This window comes from Sminthopsis crassicaudata, chromosome 1, assembly GCF_048593235.1.
Source record: "Sminthopsis crassicaudata isolate SCR6 chromosome 1, ASM4859323v1, whole genome shotgun sequence".
Lineage (NCBI taxonomy): Eukaryota > Metazoa > Chordata > Mammalia > Dasyuromorphia > Dasyuridae > Sminthopsis > Sminthopsis crassicaudata.
In genome coordinates, this window is record NC_133617.1 from 29,305,735 (window position 1) to 29,320,876 (window position 15,142).

At 42.2% G+C, this 15,142-nt stretch overlaps 1 protein-coding gene across 2 annotated transcripts; it reads left to right on the top strand.

Annotated features, from left to right (window-relative positions):
• The first annotated feature begins 259 nt into the window (after positions 1-259).
• RPL6 (ribosomal protein L6) lies at positions 260-4,542 on the top strand. Of its 2 annotated transcripts, none has more exons than XM_074297284.1 (6): positions 260-298; positions 1,663-1,998; positions 2,484-2,627; positions 2,887-2,935; positions 3,903-4,087; positions 4,351-4,542. In XM_074297284.1, exons 2-6 carry the CDS (start codon positions 1,663-1,665, stop codon positions 4,501-4,503), a joined length of 867 nt encoding a protein of 288 aa, XP_074153385.1. In that variant the 5' UTR covers positions 260-298; the 3' UTR covers positions 4,504-4,542. The 2 variants fall into 2 exon arrangements, with proteins under 2 accessions (XP_074153385.1, XP_074153384.1); XM_074297283.1 differs by lacking the exon at positions 260-298 and adding an exon at positions 754-843.
• Positions 4,543-15,142: the final 10,600 nt, after the last annotated feature.

Genomic DNA, 15,142 nt, shown 5'->3' on the forward strand with positions numbered 1-15,142 from the left:
GTCCATAAGGACTTTTTCCAGAAAGGTCCATAAGCACCCTTCTAAGTCCACGTTCCGATGGTCGTAGTTTCAATGGTTCTGTATATGGTCATCCAAGCCTCCCCAAGTTTCTCGGAACGTTTTCTAGAAGTCTAATTCTCAGTGGGGGGCGGGGGGCAAAAGAGGGAGACGACGACAGACAAGGAAACTACATTTCCCATGATGCTCGATAACCGGAAAGGAAGTGCTCTCGCCGCCTTCTCGCCCCTGCTTATAGACCGGAAGTCCGGACCTTAATTCTCTTTCCCTTCCTCTCAAGGTAGGAATGGCTGGCGGGGATTGGGCGCTGTTCTCTTTCACGTTTCGAATCCGCAGCCATCCGGTCTTTTAGGGCCGCGAGTGGGCATCAGCTTCGCCCGCACGCTCTCGGGACCTGTCCCGGGACTTCCCGGGCACTGGCGTTTGTCCAGCATCGGGGACGACCGGCCGGCCCGGCGGCATTGAAGGCGCAGGCCGCTCGGCGGGCCCTGCTGTAGACACGTCGGCACGGGGCGGCGGAGGGCCTTGCAGGCACCCGTCCGCATGTCCGGGAGCTGCTTGTGGGGTCGGGGCTGCGGAGGGAGCGTGGGGAAAAGCCGGGGCTGCGGGCGCGGGGAGGGTGGCGGTCCCCAAAAGGGGGCACTTTGATTTGGAAGAGCCGCGTCCGGTGCAGCCTCCGAGCGCCCAGCCCAGCCTGGGAGTGGTAAAGCAGCCACCTCCTCCCCGGATGGTCGCAAAGATACAGTTGCGATGTCTGAGTGCCCTTCGCAAGCCACGTTCGGCGGCACTGAAGCGCGCTTGCTTGACTGGGAGCTTGGGGCCGGGGTGGGCGCAGATCAGTAAATGCAAGACTTGGGGAGGGGGTTTCTAGGAAGGATCGAGAAAGGGACGGCTCCTTAAATAATCCCACGTGTGTTTAGTCAGTGACTGCCACTGAAGCCTGAGCTCCGGAGGCTCCTGCCCACCGCCTATCTCCCCTCCCGCAGGCAGCCAGTGGTCGGGCGGAGGGATCGTTAGTGAAAACAGCTGGCGTTTATTTAGCACTTGGAGTTAATGAAGCGTGTTGTTGGTGCCTACTGTATGTAGTCAGCCATGAGAACTGAGAACACGGCCTTTATGGAGCAACTCGCGGTTGTCTGGGGGGGAGGTGAAGGGACTTGACTAGTCAGTTTCAGGGCCGGGTATGAACTTAACGCATCTCCCAGCGCTCTCCAGAGCTGCCCCGCAGAGCGAAGAGCGCCTTGGGAGGGAGGGCCTTAGGGAGCTTGGGGCCGGTCGTGTATAAGACAGCAATGGGACCCCAGTCTGGAGCGGGAGGGGAAGCTTCCTGGAAAAGGGAGCCTGCCTTGGGCCGAATCTTGGGAAAACTCGGCAAACTGAGGGAATAGTCAGTCTGGATCCAGAGAGAAGACTGTGAGAGACTCTGGAGGCCTGCTCTTGAGACTCGAGGGTTTGTGTTTTTGGTAAACGTTTGGGAGCCATGGGAGGTTTTCAAACATTTATCAAGTCAGGATGTTGGGGGGGGGGAGACTTCAGGCTAAGAAACCAGTTCAATGGCTGTTCTAGAGGAGCTAATGAAGTCATGCTTGATATTTGATTGAATTAGGAGATTAATTCACTTACTCATTGATTCTCCACTGACAGATGGCCGACAAAAAACCCCAAAAGGCACCAAAGGCACCAAAGGAAAAGAAAATAAAAAAGGAAAAAAAGGAAAAGAAAAACAAAAAGGAAGATGCAGCCGAAAAGGTGGTGAAAAAGCCTCGAAAGCATTGCAGTAGGAACCCAGTTCTGGCTCGAGGAATCGGCAAATACTCCAGGTCTGCCATGTATTCCCGCAGAGCCATGTACAAGCGAAAATACGCTGCACCAAAAACCCGGATTGAAAGGAAAAAGAGAGAGAGGGTGCCGGCCACTATCTCCAAACCGGTTGGCGGCGATAAGAATGGAGGAACCCGAGTGGTAAAGATTCGCAAGATGGTAAGATCTGGGGGTGGCAAACAAAGCTTTTGGGGGGGGGTTGTAGATTTATTGATTGAATTTCAGGAAAGGTAAGCGCCTTGTATCTGAACCATTTACATCAAAGTCATTCACCTGCTGTGGTGCTTAATGCTCCATAAAGAGATAAGGTACCTTAAAGCCACTTAAAGATGAGTGGCTTTCCTTACAGTTAAAAAACAGATAAAAGTGAGAGGTTACAGTTGGAAAGGTTTTTTTTGTTTTTTGTTTTGTTTTTTTTGAGGCTGGGGTTAAGTGACTTGCCCAGGGTCACACAGCTAGGAAGTGTCTGAATTCAGGGCTGGTGCTCTATCCACTGCGCCACCTAGCTGCCCCCAAAAGGTGTTTTAAAGCGGAATGCAAAGACCCACACATGATTTTGTATGATTGTACATTCACTGGTTGTTTCTAGGGAGCTCTGGAAGGCTTCTTCCTTTGTAACATTCTGCTGTATCTGGTTCTCCCAGCCTAGGTATTACCCTACTGAGGATGTGCCCAGAAAGCTGCTAAGTCATGGCAAAAAGCCCTTCAGCCAGCATGTGAGGAGACTTCGCTCTAGCATCACCCCAGGCACCGTCCTGATCATGCTCACTGGCCGCCACAGGGGCAAGGTAAGCGTTTGTGGTTTCCTTAGTGAATTGAAAGCTTAGCTTCTCTGTTGGCTACTATCAGAAGCTCTTGTTCTTTTGCTTGTTTTTTGCTCTATTCCTGGGTAATAGCATTTTTTTATATGCCCCATTTTTTAGTTCTGGAGCTCTATTTTCTGGTAAAATAAAGATAATCCTAGGTACAGAGGCTTAATGGGTAATAGGAAAGCCATAATCCTCATTTCTAAAACGTTAAGATTTGACATTTCTGCTTCCTTTGCAGCGAGTGGTTTTCCTGAAGCAGCTGTCTAGTGGCTTGCTACTCGTGACTGGTAAGGGAATTTCGCTCCTTGAGATACCATTTCTGTATCTAATTTTCTCATTAAAATGTCTTTTTAATAAGACTTAAGTCCTTATGGTTTGTACACAGTTGCCAGTTGATAGCCAGCACTAGTTGTCTCTGGATTAAGAATTAGAAAAGCCTTTTTCAACTTTATGAACCAATTTAGTGACCTAGTTTTCCAAGGTTATAAAAAAGTAGTGAAGAGGGTGCACCCAGCTCTTTCTCTGACTTTAGACTGATAAATTGGTTAGGTAAGCTTCCACTACTCTGAGTAAATTGAAGACTTAAAATGTAAAGAAATCAGATTATATATTTTTCTTAATGTCACTTAACTTTTGTTTAACCACTTTAAATCCTCATATGAGAACTGTTACCTCTGTAGCTCCAATGCTTTTATACTAGCCTAGCAGTGAACCCTGGATTTTCAAGAAGGCCATGGCAATGGTATATCTGGATTACTGAAATAGTCTGTTGGGGGTCTTGCCTTCTCACTTAATTCATCCTCCCAATGGCTTCAGACTTATATTCCCAAAGCACAAGGCATCAGCTCAGAAAGTGTTGGTAACTCCTTTGGGGCCTCTAGGATAAAATGCTAGCCCCTCTTTCACCTAGCTTTCAAGATTGATGTCATGCTCTGTCTCATTTGCTTTTGTCCACAAACCCCATTTCCCTTGATAATGGCTGAAGTGAACCCATTCTTTTCCCATTATTATTGTATCTCTTCCCCCCCCCCCCCCAGCTAGCTTATCACATTTGTAGATCTTAATAAATCTTAACAAAACATTAAAGATCATAAGGTTTTGAGTATATAATCCTGTCAACTTTTCTGAGGGCCAATCTAGCTACACATCAGAAAGAATATCCTTAACCCCCAATATGCAATACGGCTTAACTGAAACTGACATTCTGTATTTGAGTTAGCTCAGAAACTTAAAACTTCCTCTCTTTTTAACCAGGACCTCTGACCATCAACCGTGTTCCTCTGCGAAGGACCCATCAGAAATTTGTCATTGCCACCTCCACCAGGGTTAACCTTTCTGGTGTAAAGATTCCGAATCATCTTACTGATGCCTACTTCAAGAAGAAGAGGCTCCGCAAACCTCGACACCAAGAAGGAGAGATTTTTGACACAGAAAAAGAGGTGAGATTTCTGTAACCCTTAAAATGGTCTCAAAGGTTGGGGAGACAGTGCTTTGTTAAGGATTCACTAGGTAAATTGGAGTGCTGTTCAACAAACTGGCTGTCTTCTATTGCACCATAATTTTGTTATGTGTAATATTGATTTTTGGAGGCTTTAATAGCCAAGCCTTCTTACAGAGATAACTATTTGCTGAATTGATTTGATGATAGCTATTGACCATGTTTAGCCTCTGGGTGAATTTGTATATATTCTCTTCTCTTTAGAAATATGAGATTACAGAGCAGCGCAAGGCTGATCAGAAAGCAGTAGATTCTCAGATCCTGCCCAAAATCAAGAAAATTCCTCAGCTCCGTGGCTACCTGCGGTCTGTATTTTCACTCTCCAATGGAGTTTATCCTCACAAACTGGTGTTTTAAATTCCTTGCAGAGAGCTCTTATTAAAATATTTGGAATAACTATTTCTTGTACCTTTTTTGTGTGTTCTAAAGATCGTTCTCGAGGTCACTGTGATTGTTTTCCCCAGCTTGAAGCATTGAGTCTCTTAATGCCTTATTCTGGTGTACTGATGAACCCAGGGACTGTTGGCAACAACCTCTAAGTCATTCCTTCCCATTGTTGGTATTGGTATGTTGCACACAATGTGCAAATAGTGCCTTGTAGTTGTTTGTGTGAGCTGCACACCACATCACTTCTCATGTACTCCATTGCAGACCCCAATATAAAGGTCCCTTCCTACCTTCATGGCATGGCATACCCAGCCCCTGGAGACAGCTCTTTCCTAACAGTCAAGCTTAAACTTGCAGCTTTTGCTTCCTGTTCTGCTTTCTGGAGCCAAGCAACCTTCAAATCCTTGAAGGAAACTCTCAGGAAACTCATCCCCATTTATTCAAACCTCATTGTGCAAAACCCTGAAGCCCTAAAATCCAAATAAACATCCTTTCTAAAATGTGCCCCAAATTGAACACTTCATTTTGCCTATGGCAAGAATAAGTGATTTCCCACTAAAGTGCCAGGAGCCATGCAGAAAAAAGTCTTAGTATTTCCACTATTAACATCCTGGACACTGATATTCAGTATTAGCTTGAGGGTAGACCAAAATGGCCTGCAGTTGTCCTACATATATTTCATCTTTGAGACTCATCTCATTTTCTGTTTGGTTAGGTGTCTTTTTTTTTTTTTTTTTCCATAATCTTGTTTTCTTGGATGGTTTTTGTTTTTTCTAAATATTTCATTTGATTTTTAAATTATTTGAGTTCTATAAATTCTTTCTGGGCAGAGAGCTATTACACATTACTGTTTGGGGTAGGGTTTTGTTTTTTTTTTTTTTTTTTTTTTTTTTGCTAAAGAGACCTCTGAAGGTGACCCTTAGTTTCTGTTCCTATGAAACGTTTCAATGGTGGGGTTGGTTCTTTGCTGTTTTTTTTCTTAAATAAGAGTTAGTAGTGTAAGCACCTAATTAGAGGCGGGGAAGATGTTGCCTCAAGCTTCCCTTCAGCTCTTTCCTCTGACCAAGAACTCCATCCTCTTGCAAATGCCCGTGCATCCCTGCCCCACTGCCTCTGCACTCACCAAGTCCTGGTTTCCTCAGCTCAGTAGCACAGCTGGTCCTGGTGTTCGTATCAGCCGAGATTCACCCAGTCTTCCCAAACTCCACAGATTGAAAGGCTCTGGCTTCTACTGAGGCTCTGACCACACCCAGCTAGCCTGAGGGATCCTCACTTGATAAAGGGATATGCTCTTCAGACAGGTTGATTTCCCCCAGCCCTTGGTCCTCAATCTTCTCAGTTGGTATCCACAGGACCTCTGTTCTGCCCCAAGTCTTGATTTGTTACTCATCTCTTTGCCTTGAGGTTCAAATTTGTTCTATTTTGGGGGGAAATCTAGACAGCTTGAAATTTACCAATCTATACTTTGCCATCTTAGCAGAATCCTCACCGTCTCTCTATATATTTCCACCTTTATCATACTGCTCAAGAAAAATCATCAAAAAAGGAAAAATGAGAAAAAAGCAGGCAAACAAAAATACTATGTTGGGATCCATATTTGGTCTCTCTAGTTCTTTTTGTATATAGGTGTCCCTCTCCATCACAAGTCTTGGAGTTGACCTGAAACACCTCACTGTTGAAAAGAGCCACGCCTATTAGAATTGATCATTGTATAATTTTGTTGTGTACAATGTTCTCTTGGATCTGCTCACTTCACTTAGCATTCATTCCTCTAAGTCTCTCCAGGTCTCTGAAATTATCCTCCTGATCATTTCTTTATCAAACAATATTCCGTAACATTCATATACCATAACCTATTCAGCCATTCCCCATCTGATGGGCATCTACTCAGTTTCCAGTTTCTTGCCACTACATAAAGGGCTGCCACATTTTTGCACATATGGATCCTTTTCCCTCCTTTAAGCTTTCTTTGGTATATAAGCCCAGTAGAAACACTGCTGGATCAAAGGTATGCAGAGTTTGATAGCCTTTTGGGCATAGTTCCAAACTGCTCTCCAGAATGGTTGGGTCATTTCACAACTTCACGTACATTGGATTAGTGTCTCACATTCTCTACAACACTTAATATCTTTTCTCATCCAATCTGAGAGGTAAGATACCTCAGAGTTGTCTTAATTTGCACTTCTCTAATCAAGTGATTTAGGGCATTTTTCCATCTGACTAGAAATAGTTTTAATTTCATCTGAAAATTGCTTGTTCATATCCTTTGACCATTTATCAGTTGGAGAATGGCTTGTATCATAAAAATGAGACCTTTATCAGAACCCTTGAATGTAAAAAAATTGTTTCAACAGGAATTGAGACCTACATGAAGAATGCTAAAAATCCATAAAATTATAGATGCATGTGTGTATGTGTATTTGTATTCACCTCAAAGCACTCTATAATGCCAGCTTCGTTATCATCTGGTGCTAATAATTCTGACACTATGAACATGAGACACTTTTTTTTAAGAGCCAACAAATAGAATTTAGAGATCAGGTTTCCCAGATAAGAGTTGATTTCTCTGCTCTCCTTTATGATACATACTGCTTGTATGTAATCCTGTAAAAGTGACAACTTAGGGTTTTACAGAAAAAAGTGGGGAGCAATCTGCCTTGGTTGAGGGAATTCCTCATCTGGGAGTTCCCAATATTAATGAAATTATAAGGCCAGTCCTTATCCCTTTTTGCCAGATAGGAAGTTTATCCATTTATTCTTTCATGCATCATAGTATTCTCTATTTTGAACTTTGGAACATAAGGATTTTAATTCAAAAGCTGCCCCTAAATGTAATTATGAAATAGTGAGCAAATCATTCAACTCCCTCTGGGTCTCACTAACTAGTTGGTCTCCAACCTCCCTTTTATGTTGAAGAAAACTTACTAGATTAGAAAATCAGAAATTTTAGAGCAGGTTGGGATCCTCATTTAATGTGAAGAAATTGAATCCCAGAAAGTTATCTAGGGGGAAAAATCAAACTAATCTTTTCTAATCCAAGTCCAGTATTACAACAACATTTATCATTATCTTAGCCAATCTGAAAAGTGTGAGGTGGTACCTCAGAGTTGTTTTAATTTGCATTTCTCTTAACCAATAATGATTTAGAGCATTTTTTCATATAACTACAGATAGCTTTAATTTCGTCATCTGAAAATTGTTCATATTCTTTTGACATACAGTCTTAATTACAAATCGTGTTACCGAAAGCCTGCCTACCTCTTACTAGTTTGACTACATGGTGTTTCTAGAATAGAAAACTTGCATATCATAAAATAAAAAAAAAGATTTTCCTGTGGAAATTAGGGAATTTATTCATATATGTATATACATACATAATACATGTATATATACATATGTGTATATATATATATATATATATATGATTTTTTCTGGTCTTATTCTGAAAGACCAGAAACTTCCTGTACTGATGTAAACTTCTACTGGTGAAAACTGGCAATCTCGGAAGTTTGTAATTTATAATCTTCCAGAATTTCCTGGGGCATTGACAGGTTAAGTGATTTGCCCATCCTTCCCTTAGATGGCTAGCAGTTATTAGCAGGAAGAACATGATAGGTTTTTTCCCTTTCTTATAAGATTCTCCATCAAAAAGGCTGGAAATGACCTAATGCATAGGGTCAGCTAAACGTTGAAGTAGAATAGAGCACCACCCCTGAAATGAGGAGCACCTGATTTCAAATCTAGCTTCAGACACTTAACTCTTACTAGCTGTGTGACTCTGGGCAAGTCAACCCCAATTGCTTTGCCAAGAGCAAACAATCCCCCTACTCCCCTACCCCAAAAGAAGATAATGCATAAGATAATTTTTTGAAGCATTTGATAATTCAAAAAATTTTGGAAAAGAAAGTTTAAGCCAATCTGGAGAGAGTGAACAAATTCTAAAATCCTTTATTTTCCCCTATTTCTATATCATCAGAGCCTAAATCAGAGGAGAGATTGGCTATAATGAATAGCTGAATCATAGATTTTCCATCCTTTTTCAGAAACAAGAGAAAGCCCAGCCAGCCATCTCATCAGAAGTATTAAAGATATAGCATTCTTAAAATAGCTACAGCCCCAAACAAATCACTGGAATTCATTAGTTAAATATGCCCTCCTGCTCCTTCTTCCTAAACTCAGCCATGCCTTGTCCAGAAAGCATCCAAAGATGACCCCATCATTTGATGGGTAAGAACACTGAGACAGGAGTTAAGATTCCAGAATCCCTTTTCTATCAATGATTTAATGGAGAAGATCAAATAAATCGTACCCTACATTTGCCTCATGCTTTATCCTTTCCTTTTAGTGATAAACATAAACAGGCCTTTATTTTTTTTTTTGTTTGTTTGTTTTTTTTAGACCTTGGCTAATGTGGAAATTGGTTTCCCATGACTTATTTGTAATGAGTTTTGTATTTCTTGCCTTTTCAGTGGGTGAGGGAGACAGAGAATTTGGAACTGAAAATAAAATAGAATTTAAAAAAAACATGCTTTTGCTACAAAAAAGATCAAAAGAGATGATTATATATGAAATTGAAATATTAATGTTCAGTTCATTTTTTTATTGGATTGCTTACTGCCTCAGAGAGGGGGTTGAAGGGTGAGGAAAGGATAAAATTTGTAATTCAACATTTAAAATTTTTTTTTAATTTTCAAAAATTAAATGTAATGGGGAAAATATATAAAATTTTATTTAAAAAAGGGATAGGGAAGAAACTAGCATTTATTTTTAAATATATTTTATTCCTCCCGCCAATTATATGGGGCCATTTCTTTTTATGAAAGAATCCCCAGCACTTAACATAGTCCCTAGTACATAGTAGATACTTAATAAATATTTTTTAGATATTGGATTGGATCCCTGGTTTTTAGGTCGGTACTTAATGAATCTTTATTCATTCATTCATTCATTTATTCATTCTTATTCCCTTTTAGGTAGTCATTTAGCCCCCAGTTGAGAGACCTCCAGTGAATGGAAACAACCCTCTAGAACCCATTTTTTTCACTTTTGAATAGTCCCCTTCCAGCAAATCTAAACTTGTTTCTGGACAGATTCCTTCCTCTTTTTTTCTGGACGCCCACCATCTTTCAAGTTTCTCTCACCTTCCTCTTCCCTGAACTGAAACAGCTCTCTCCAGTTACCTATGATCTCAACTGCCAAATCTGAGAATAGTCTATTCCTCTTCATTTTTCTTGACCTTGCTGCACCCTTGGATACTGCTGACTACCCTCTTCTCCCAGATCTTTACTTCCTCCTTTTGAAATATTAAAACACTCCTCCCATTAGCACATTTTGGAAACTTGAAAAGAGAATCCCCTAACCTGTTCTAAAATCTTCTCAATGAAGAATCCACAGGGTTTTGAGCCCCCTTGTTAAAAATATAAAAACACAAGTTTTTATTTTAATTTCTCTGCAAGAATAACTGATTACCCTAAAGACAAACAAAAAACCCCCAAAAATAAATTTTTTAAAAAAAGAATAATTTATTAGCTGAATTTCAACAAAAACTTTTGCTTAATTGATGAATGGGATTGAAGAAATGAGAGCTGCCGTTTATACTGCCCTTCAAGATTTGCAGAGTACTTTGTATATGTTAACTTGTTTGAAAAATGAATATTCTCTGCATGTTTAACCTATATTGGATTGTAAATGCTGTCTAGAGGAGGGCGCAGGGGTGGAAAGGAGGGAAAAAATTTGGAACACAAGGTTTTGCAAAGGTGAATGTTAAAAACGACCTTTGCATGTATTTGGAAAAATGAAAAGCTGTTTAAAAAAAGAAAAATGAATATTCTCTTTTAGTGAGTGAAGCCAACAATAGACTTTTTCCACTTGAATCCATATACTTTTGTCAAGTATCTTTGACAGCTCTGACAGGGAAATATGGAAATCACATATTGAATTAAATTATAGAGTTAGAACCAGGTCTCTGGCTCACTATATCACAAAGTTTTAAAATAAGATTTTTTAAAAAATGACATTCAATCACTAAAAATATGACTGGTATTATTAGTGAGAGCAATAAGATTGTCCCATCTAAAATATTATTTTCAAGATATTTTACCTTTTTTCAGCTATTTTAAATGTCTACTTTTGTGTTTCAAAATGTACCTATTCATTATAACGATCTATATAATTTATATACAAGTAAATATAGAGTCACACAGCTAGGAAGTGTCTGAGACTAGATTTGAACTGGGGTCCTCCTGAATTCAGGGCTGGTACTTTCTCCACTGCGCCACCTAGCTGACCATATATATGTGTGTGTGTGTGTGTGTGTGTGTGTGTGTGTGTGTGTGTGTGTGTGTGTGTGTGTGTGTGTATGTGTATGTGTATGTGTATGTATAGGAGGCATGTATTCAAGAAAGAATGGGCAACTAGATGGTGAAATGTGTAGACTGCTGGGCCTGGAGTCAGGAAGATTCATCTTTCTGATTTCAAATCTGGACTAGACACCAGCTATGTGACCCTGAACAAGTCTTTTAAACCTGTTTACCTCAGTTTTCTCATCTGTGAAAATGATGTGGAGAAGGAAATGGCAAACAGCTTAGTATCTTTGCCAAGAAAATCCCAAATTGGGTCATAGAGTCGAACATAACCGAAAGGTGACTGAACAACAAAACTCCAAAAGATTTTTTAAAAATAAGAATATGGTGGGGTTTCGTTTGGTTTTTGTTTTTGTTGTTTTTTGGTTGTTGTTTTTGTTGTTTTTAGATATACCGGGGCATAAAAGGATACCTGCTAGCAAAGGTGGCTAAAATGCACACAATTAAATAAATGATTTGAAAGTTGCAAAGCAAAGTTACCTGTAGGTCATTAACTCTAGGGTGGTGAGAATCAAGGAAGTTTTTGTGGAAGTCAGTTAGGAAATAAACATTTATTAATCTCCTACCACATGCCAGGTCCTGTGCTAGGTGCTGGGAACCCAAAAAGAGGCAACAGATAGTCCCTGCTCTCAAGGAGCTTACAATCTAAAGAAGGAAACAAGCAAATATGTACGAGCTACATACAAGATAAAATGGGAATCATTAACAGAGGGGAAAAACTAGAATGAGAAGAGTTGGGAAAGGCTTTCCCTAGAACATGGGACCTCATTTGGAACATGAAGCAGCCATCTCCATGGAGATGGAAAGGAAGAGCTGGATGTAACAGTCAGAAAACTCCCCAGCTGAGAGTGGCCAGAGGCATTAGGTGGAAGACTATGGGGTGAAGAGTAGGGTGCAGGAGGACTGGAAGGAAGGAGGGGGTGAGGTATTTAGGTCATGAAGGACTCCTGGGCAGCAGCCTCCTTCCGGGCAGCAGCCTCTACCCTGGCAGCAGCCTCCCCCCTGGCATCAGCCTCCTCCCTGGCAGCAGCGTGCACTGAGCCTGCCTCGCGATGCCCAGGAGAGTGCCCGGTCCCGTTGGTATTCTGCCAGAAGCCTCGCCTGCTGTCTCTGTGCACTGCCCCCGCCAGTCTGGAGATGGAGTCGGCATCCCGGGCTGAGAACGGAGGCGCTTCGGCTCTCCCAGCGTCAGACAGGGAGACCGACCAAGTCTATTCAGATTTAAGGGGATTGGGGAAGTCCACCCATGGAGGGGCTGGCTCAAGAGTCACAGCGGCCGAGTTCAATTTTCACCTTGGGCAAGTCATTTAATTAACTCCAAGCCCTCAGTTTCCTCATTTATAAAATCAGAGTTCCACTAGATCTCCAAGACCCCTTCCAGTCCTCATCTATGAGCATGTGACTTTCGGTGACAGTACTGACAGTTCAGGGCTCCTACCTTTCTTGCCCTACTCCCTGTCGGGTACCTTAGTTTGTCTGGAAGCTTAGAAAGCATCTCCCTCCCTCCTCTGTCTGTCTGTCTTTCTCTCTTTCTCACTTCCCCCTCCCCCCCCCTTCCCGCTCTCTTCATCCATTATCCATCCATTTATATTTCTTTCAACCTACCTACCCTCTGTCTATCCATCCATCCATTTTATATGGGCCTTCTAACCGTCCTGGTATATTATCTCCCCCATCCTCTCCGCCGGCCACTGCATGCTCCTAACCCCTGGACCTTGCCCTTTGCCCTCTCACTCGTCCCCCTCAGTTCCACAGCTCCCACCCTCAGTTGAATTATCCTGCCTGCTGAGATAGCCCATGGCCTGCTCTATTTAGGGCCAGCCACTTTTCATCCCAACCATTTCCCTGACTGCTCCTGAATCCTCCAGCCCCCCAATCCTTGCCATTCCCCCATCGTAACCTCCCTCCCTTCAATGCCCTTTATTTGGCAGCTCTAGAATCAGAATCTGGCCAACATTAATGGCCAAGGGAGGTCCGACCTTCTCTCTACTCCACTATTTCTCCCCCAGACTCCCCAGACCAAAACCACAACCCTTTCTGGCCACCATTTCTCTCTCCATAAAGGTTCTCTCTCTATAAAAGGTCTCCGCCTTTTAGAACGGAATTTCCTTGAAGCGCGGGGCTGCTCAGTTTTTAATTTTTATTCCCAGTATTTAGAATAAGATTTGGCACATAATAAACATTTGCTATATTCTGCTCGTTGGATTGTGAATTCCTGAAGTTCGAGGATGTCTTTTCTTTGTATCCCCAGTGTTTAGAATAGTGCTTGGTGCATAGTGGGTGCACAATTAATATTTATTGACTTGGTCTCTAATAAATGCTTTTTTATTCACTCTTTTATTCATTTAGGTAGTCGAGAAACAAGACAGTGTTACTATTTCTACCTTAAAGGAGAGGAAGTCAGATTTAGCAGGATCAAGGGACTTGATTAAGGTCATTTCACAACTAAGTGATTAATGAAGCAAAAAGGCAACTATATATATGTGAATATACTCTCCCTTTCTCTTTCATATATAGATGTGTAGATAGATAGATAGATAGATAGAGTGTGTGTCTGTATACATACATTATAGGTTATATACACATGATATATGTATATATGTATAACATAGGTATGTAGTATATATATATGTATATATTCATACATATATTTGTTGTTGCTGTTGCTGAATCATTTTAATTATATTTGACCCTTCATGGCCTTATTTGGAGTTTTCTTGGCAAAGATCACATAGTGGTTTCCCATTTCCTCCTCCAGCACATTTGACAAATGAGGAACCCCAGGCAAACAAGGTGAAGTGACTTCCTTTGCCTAAGGTCACACAGCTAGGAAGTGGCTAAAATTGGATTTAAAGTCAGGTTCTCCTTCCCCCAGGCCTGGAACTCTACACACACACACACACACACACACACACACACACACACACACACACACACACACACACACACACACATTATCTCTCTCTTTCTCTCTCTCTGCTCTGTCTCTCTCTGTCTCTGTCTCTATCTCTCTGTCTCTCTCTCTCTCTCTCTCTCTCTCTCTCTCCTCTCTCTCTCTCTCTCTCTGTCTCTGTCTCTCTGTCTCTGTCTCTCTCTCTCTCCCTCTCCCTCTCTCTCTCTCTCTCTCTCTCTCTCTCTCTCTCTCTCTCTCTCCCTCTCCCTCTCTCTCTCCTCTCTCTCTCTCTCTCTCTCCCTCTCCCTCTCTCTCTCCTCTCTCTCTCTCTCTCTCTCCTCTCTCTCTCTCTCCCTCCCTCCCTCTCTCTCTCTCTCTCTCTCTCTCTCTCTCTCTCTCTCTCTCTCTCTCTCTCTCTCACACACACACACACACACACAAATTATCTCTCTCTTTCTCTCTCTGCCTCTGTCTCTCTCTGTCTCTGTCTGTCTCTGTCTCTATCTCTCCGTCTCTGTCTCTCTCTCTGTCTCACGCACACAATATCTCTATTTCTTTCTGTCTCCTTCTCTCTGTCTCTGTCTCTCTGCCTCACGTGTGTGTATGCCAGACACTAAGTTATAATGATAATAGCTAAGATTTACATCACAGATTTACAAAATGTACAGGATCTTAGTAGATCCTTTGAGGTAGATAGTGTGGGTATTGTTATCTCCATTTTATAGATGAGGAGAAGACAGAGGCAGTAAATGCTTATCCAGGGTCACTCTGGAAGTGTTTGTGGAGGGAGAATTCCAAGTCAGTTCCTCCAACTCCAGATCCACGACTCTTCCCACTGACCCACGATGCTTCCTCTATTGACAATTAGGGAAGTGTCCAAAGGACGGGGTTCAGAGAGTGAACGATCTGTGACTTTGCCATTCGAGGACTGGAGTAGTTCAACATGTTCAGTAGGGAGAAGGTAAGACTCGGGAAGGAACAACTGCGTTCAAGTACTTGAAGCACTGTCCAGTAGAAGTTACACTTTATCTTGGGCCCAAAAGCCAGAATCAGGAGAGCTGGGAGGGGAGGTACAAAGAAGCTGATTCCATGATGACAGGAGAATGAGAAACAAGCTCACAGTGCCCAGGGCCGCTCTAGAGCTCCTAGGACCATTGCACTGTCTAGCTAGGGCTGGAAAAGATCCTTGGCATCATCGCCAGACCAGAATACCAGCCCTTTGACACCAGGCTTTTCCCCTCCTTCTGCAGCACCTTGCCAACCTCCTAGCGGGCAGCCCTTTCCAGATCTGTTTTGTCTTTACATAACTGTAACTCTGACGATCTCCTCTTGACGGACTGCTCTTTAAATTGGT